This window comes from Agrilus planipennis, unplaced genomic scaffold (assembly GCF_000699045.2).
Source record: "Agrilus planipennis isolate EAB-ADULT unplaced genomic scaffold, Apla_2.0 scaffold214, whole genome shotgun sequence".
In the NCBI taxonomy this organism is placed as follows: Eukaryota; Metazoa; Arthropoda; class Insecta; order Coleoptera; family Buprestidae; genus Agrilus; species Agrilus planipennis.
The window spans coordinates 435,237-442,083 of NW_020438974.1; the positions used below are offsets into that span (position 1 = coordinate 435,237).

The following is a 6,847-nucleotide window of genomic DNA, read 5'->3' on the forward strand; positions in this document are numbered from 1 at the left end:
TATGTAACATATTTTTATACAATACTAGCTGTACCCTGCGCGCGTTGCTACGCCACCAACTAAAATAAATTTCAAGGAAAGACATTACACAAATATTCAATTCATTTTGAGTCATTTTATTGATTTTGTTCATTTCGAAAAAATTTTGACATTGCAGCGTTTCGTTTGTGCTGTGTGATACACAATATTTCTTGTTTTTCCTGTCCAAAATTGGTCGTACCAACTCAGAAACCTTCATAACAACTTTGCTAAAGATCATCACATGATCAAATGCATAGTTTACGATTCTATAAAGGACATACAGACAAACATTCGTTTTTATATATTATATACAATATCAAATGCAATGTGTCTTTGTATCGAAATATATACCTACAACTAACTTCCTATGAATTAAAATATGTACATGATTCTTAAATACCTAAAATACCTTACAACTCCTACTACCCTTCATTTCTAATGTGACAATTTCTGTATTTAATAACAGGATGTAGAAGAATATTATTATCAGCACCTATAATAATTTGTTCTCAATGCAAAAATATTCTTTTTACGATTTTTTTAAAAATTCATGAGCAACCCGCAAAAATTGTTAAATCGTGCTGGAGATGGGTCTGGTTGTGCAAGATGGCGTGGTTCAATAATCTATATTACGGATATCTATCATGCACAACCAGATCCATCTTATCAACTAAAGCAAATATATTATGAGATTTATTAAAAATAGTTGAAATGAGTACCCGAAGAAGTAAATAATGTAGCGAAACATTGAACGAAATTTCGCGTCATTTGCTATGATTATCAGTAAATTTGCCCAAACTCGAAAGATTCAATCTAAAAAGTTATCACATCATGAACACGAACAAAAATTTGTGTTGGATTTTTTGCTTAAATTGATCAAGTATGAACATAAATATATATCTTTAGATGTTTAGGATGTAATTAACTTATCATTAATTAAGGAAATAATAATTACACTATTAAGGTGAATCATATAGCGTTCGGGGGCATATGTATGTATATATAGGTAATCGCCCCATTTAGGTTTGCAGAAAGTAAAGAAGGTCCTTATGGATGGATGACTTGTAATTTCCGTTATAATAAATGCATGTGCAAAAAAGTGAACGTGAAGATAAAGATTATTAGTTGAAATTGTAATGGGTGAAATCATTAAAATTAGAAAGTGAATAAACCTATGATGAGATTGAGTACCTACCAACGAGTTTAAACGATCTCTAAACAAAGATTTTATCTCTAAAACTATTAAAAAATAACTCGTTAATAAGCATGCATCCAGCAATAATAATAATAAGTCATTAGAGTTTAATTTTATCAACTCAAATACTTGCGTAATACCTATCTTCACTCTAATTAAAATGGTTTTTGAATGCTGCAGTAGTATTACTAATATCACTCTTGATAAAAAGAAATCGAAGCATATAATTATATTATTCTCAATAGTTTCTGAAACGTTCAAAAGCAAGTTTCTTTAAAATGTTAATCTTAATTACCTTCGTATGTATTTGAAAATCAAACAATGACCGATAGGCTAAAAGAATTTTGTTGAGTTTCCAATAACATTTACTGTAGAAACTCTTCCTGTGCTTTATTTACAATTAGTTATTAAAATTCTTTATGTACAAGCACCGCAGAAAAGCTTTATATTTTATTAGAAATAGCAAAAGCTTTGGTTTTATTTATTGAAATAGAGAATCAAGAAATACAGACAGTATCGGTTAATCGTTAATGCACACAATAATAACTGGTACGGCCAACACACCTCGCAATGTTAAAGGTCAACAACTCGCGAATGAACAAAGGAAAAGGAAAACTTTTCCAAATTAATGAAATTGGTTTCAATTTATCGTCTGGTTGATGATATTAAATTGTTTTGGTAGTATCGTATTGTTTTTTTTCTTTTTAAGTGCATAACATAGGATTCGTTTGTAGTATATGTCAGGATGATACATACTTTAGTAATTACTACTTATTGAAATTTGACGTTGCTAATTCAGCAAAGAGAACAAAAAAATACATGGCATCAGCTTACTATATGTTTCATTTTAGAAGATATTCTATTTTTAAATATTATTTTAATCAAGTATTTTTTAAATGAAGTCATTCTATAATACTATTAATGAAAATTATGTCTTATTGTAAATCATTTTCTTTAAAAAATACGAAATTAATACAAAGACCTTGCGAAGTTTCTTAAGAAACAGTGTGAAATAATCATCAGGTATGATATTATTGTTAAAGCTAAGCGTAAAAAATGCTTTCTAATTTTGGTCAAAAAGAACCTTCAAAAGTATAAACATTTATTTAAAAGAGTGTCTTTATAAAATAACTCCATGGTGAACACGAATACATCAGTATGGCCGAACTGTTCCAAATTCTGTAACAGGTTTTGATTAACGATAATTTATTAGTTTGATTTTGTCACTTTGCAGACTTTTTATGTTTATGAACATTGTTGCAGTTTCAATTGTATATTTTATGTCATTATTATTCACAAACTTTGAATATAATTCAATTCATTACATTAAGGGAAATATCTCCAATTTAAATATGCCTCAAGATAAGGCTACAAGCAATAGGTTTACAGAATGTCATTTAACCAGTGCCTATCATATAATTACAGCGTCGGAAGAACTACAATAGAGAGGGTCAGTATCAGTCTTCGGTGGTCGCATTCACCCTCAGTTAATTGTATGTCATTCTGTCCATAGTTCGTAGGTTCTNCATCATTATAGGTTACAATTGTTTCAAAATGCTCGGTAATGCTGGTTAGTAAGTACATAGGTACCCATTACTTATTGATCTAATTATCCTCCAATTTGGAGAACTGCCCAAACGTAACTTGACAAACACCTGTTAATTTTTGTGTCCGCTTTCTCATAAACTATTTCGAATAGGTATAAACACACGTACCTCTGGCCAATGTTCAAGTTTATTTTTCGCAAGGTCAAGTTCCTCAACGGCAGCACATTTGTCAACCAGGGCCTGTTTATCGCCTGCGGAGGTTATATCACAGTCGTTCAAGACCAACAAAGAAGGCACAATGACGCGGGGTGGTTTCCTCGGAACGAAAATTGACACAGAACCCTCTGTGTCGGTTGCATTACCTCCATCTTGATATTTTTGTTCTAATGCTTCTAGCAATGACGGCATCCTTTACCTGAAGCAAACGTACAATTAATATTGGATGTCAAAATAAAAACAAAAACTATGCGGTCCGCTTATTGTTGTAAACAAAACACTTTCGCTGAGTCTTACTGTTGCTTTTGTATTTATCTTATTTTACAGTTTTTAACTGCTTTATTCTTAATGAATATGGGAAAATCGGATAATCTGATAATAGAAATACAAAAAACAATAATTTATGATTTTGGATTTTATCCTTGATTATTTTTTGGTTGTTATGAAAGATTTTTTTTAATTCACATTACTACAAAATGACAAAATTTTCAAGTTTTTATTTATTATGTGTTAGATTCAGCAGACTGATTCAATCCATTTATGAACTTTTTTGATATATACGTGTATATGCGTCTGTCTAAGGGAAATTATATTTGAATGTTTCTTTGAACTAAGTAGTCTTCATCATGGTTAATAACAGCTTAATAAAAAGGATATTATTAGCTCAACACAATAACCTTCCTCAATTATTCACCTAGTAGACCCACCTTAGCTCACATGGTACAACATTTCTTTACTTTGTGTGAGAAAATTGTAGAATTATACCTGACCTTAAAACTAGATTGGAAATGACTTCTTGACCTCACCAGTACACGTCAGTTTTCCATATGAGAAATGTAGAAGTAAAAGGAAAACAGTTACATCTCAATTTAATTCATGTTTCATTTTAAATGACCTGCTTTTGGTATACCAGTAATTTATTACACCAAAGGTCAGTTTTAATAATTTTCTGGGAATAAAAACACCTATGTGATATTAAAAAAAAAACTACGGAAACAAAAATAAAATAGAAAAATCTAACGAATAGTTTGGCTGTTCGAAAATGAACAAACTCCAGTTTCGATGCGGAATCACAATCTGTGAAGAAAAAGATGATCTGTATTTTTTTACACGGCAGGGTATTTTGGAAAATATTGTGTGAAAATAAATAAAGGTAAATAAAAAATACCGGTATGCAAGGGAGGAAAAAGTTGGGAAAGAGCGAATGTAATGATAGGAGACGAAAGATTAGAAGAAGTGGCTGATTTTTGGTATCTAGGAAGTCAGATAAGTCAGGACGGAAGGAGTAGTAGGGATCAAGGGCGCAACAAGGGGGGTCCACGGGTGCCCGGACACCCACTCGATTTGGGATGGGCACCCAGTCGATTCAGATAACAACTCAGTTCAAACAGTTCAAGTTCGTAAATGAACAGCCGAAATGATCTTTTTTTTTTAGTCATTTCTAGTATTATGAGAGCAGCCGATTTTTTTGATTTTCCAATTATTTCCATTAATGACCTTTTTTATGATGAGAACTTTTGGTGAGCACCCAATCAAATTGTAACGTTGTTGCGCACCTGGTAGGGATATAAAGCAAAGAATAGCGCAGGGTCGAGTCGCCTTCAATAAAAAGAAGTCACTTTTATGTTCGCTAACGATTAATTTAGAAATTCGAAAAAGTTTGTTAAAGCTGTACGGGTGGGTAACATTTGGTGTTACCAGCGAATGAAGAGGACACTGTTGGATAGAGAAGGTTAAAAATGAAGAGGTATTAGAAATAATAGAAGAACAGAGGACTCTATGGAAGTCAATAAAAAATAGGCTTCTCAAGCATGAAGGTCTAGTCAGAGACATTTTAGAGGCAGAAACAGGAGTTAGGAGGTGCAGAGGTAGACCTAAATTAGATTACTGTTCGCAAATAGTTAAGGATGAGGGATCTTCTAATTTGGAGAAATGTGAAGATTAGCTCAGGATAGGAAGGAATGGAAGTGAGTGTCCAACCAGTCTTAGGACTGACGACCCTGTGATGATGATGAGGATATTTTGGAATAAATAGAAAGTCAGCGTACTGGAAGCGTCTCCTGGTAGATGGACGAATGTTTGCTCAAATTTATCAATAGGTTCAGGAAATTTGACTAAATTCGAGAATGGATACTTGGGATTTTCATTACGATAACGCATCCACGCATCGAGCACGTGACACTGTCTAATTTTTGAATAGCATTGATGTTAAAGTACTTGAACATCCTGCGAATAGCCTAAACGTAGCTACTTGTTACTGCTGTTTTTCTAATCATTAAGGATCTGTTGCAAGGAAGGAGATTTTAAACAGATACTGAGCTTTTAGCTGCTTGTGATCAAGCCTGTTCAGATCCCTCAAAAGAAAAGTGGAAGGACATTTTTGAGGTTTGGTTTGTACGCATGACTAATAAGTGTATAAACTGTAATGGAAATTATTTTTAAGGAGTGTAAAACGTTTAAAACACCTTCTGATTTTGGGTTATAGTCAGTTTCATTTTCTTGCATTCCAAATAAGACAAATGTTCACCGGAAATAGAAATTGCACTATAATTGCCTGTTTCTCTGAAAACTGTCCTAAAAACATTATCAAAAACTTTTAAACAAAGCGTAACACCCCCCTCCCCCTCCAAGAACTTTAGATTACATTTATTGAACTTATTACTTATATGAAAAAGTATTTTTCAGCCTAATACCTTTTCGTTTTCTTTGAATTATTTTACAGTTTATATCAGCGGAAAGGCGTGAAATAACGAGATATGAAATGCATTATTATGCTTTATGCAAACAGATAAATAATTTATAATTTTTGCAATACCATTGTTCGAGTTTACAATAATAAATGAATAGTGTTATGTAAAACTGTTATTTATGTACTAGTAGGTATATACATTAAAATGTGTACTTGAACCATACCAGTAATATTTAGAATTGTGCAATAAACGTTTCGTAATAAGCATAGTGCCAAGTTGTGGGATAAGTCACACTTGCAAACTTCGATTTTATTTTAAGCATTCAAGGTAAGAAAGCAAATAAGAGTAACTGTCTAAATAATTTGGCACGAAGTGTGTTTATAACAGAAGAAATAAAATAATGATCAATTTATTTACACTAGTTAATTATTTGATGACGGATGCGTTAATTTTATTAAAACGAAAAGATTAGCTATTTGCGCACAAGGCAGAAAGGAGAGCCTTTTGTGCAAGAATTAAACATAAATTAATTTAGAATAGAAGAGAAGGCACACAGAAATTTTTAAAAATGATGAGGAAGTAGAAAGAGTATATAGGGAATGATGTGGTATATGGGAATCACATACCAACTGCGGCAATCCTTTTCAAATTATTACCAAGTGCGACGATTTTATTGTTAAGGGTTTCTAACCGAAATGGGAGGTTAATTAGGTGATGATAAAATCCCAGCGATTTAATGACTGATGTAAATGGAGTACAATGTATATTGTGTAAAAAAAAACAGAGAACACATAAATGCATATACTTCTCTATGAATGAATTTCGTATAATATGTAACAAATTTTTATACAATACTAGCTGTACCCTGCGCGCGTTGCTACGCCACCAACTAAAATAAATTTGAAGGAAAGACATTACACAAATATTCAATTCATTTTGAGTCATTTTATTGATTTTGTTCATTTCGAAAAAATTGTGACATTGCAGCGTTTCGTTTCAATTCGATATTTATTGAAGTGCTGTGGGATACACAATATTTCTTGTTTTTCCTGTCGAAAATTGGTCGTACCAACTCAGAAACCTTCTTTGGCTCATGCACAACAACTTTGCTAAAGATCATCACATGATCAAATGCATAGTTTACGATTCTATAAAGGACATACAGACAAACATTCATT

At 32.1% G+C, this 6,847-nt stretch overlaps 1 protein-coding gene across 3 annotated transcripts in view; it reads right to left on the reverse strand.

Moving 5' to 3' along the window:
* The window catches only part of LOC108739151 (tubulin-specific chaperone cofactor E-like protein), a 46,657-nt gene that overhangs the window by 3,491 nt on the left and 36,319 nt on the right, over positions 1-6,847 (reverse strand). For all 3 annotated transcript variants that reach the window (XM_018472902.2, XM_018472903.2, XM_018472901.2), the window contains exon 2: positions 2,932-3,178. In XM_018472902.2, coding sequence (XP_018328404.1) covers positions 2,932-3,171 — 240 coding nt within the window. In that variant the 5' untranslated portion in view covers positions 3,172-3,178. The remainder of the gene's footprint in view (positions 1-2,931; positions 3,179-6,847) is intronic.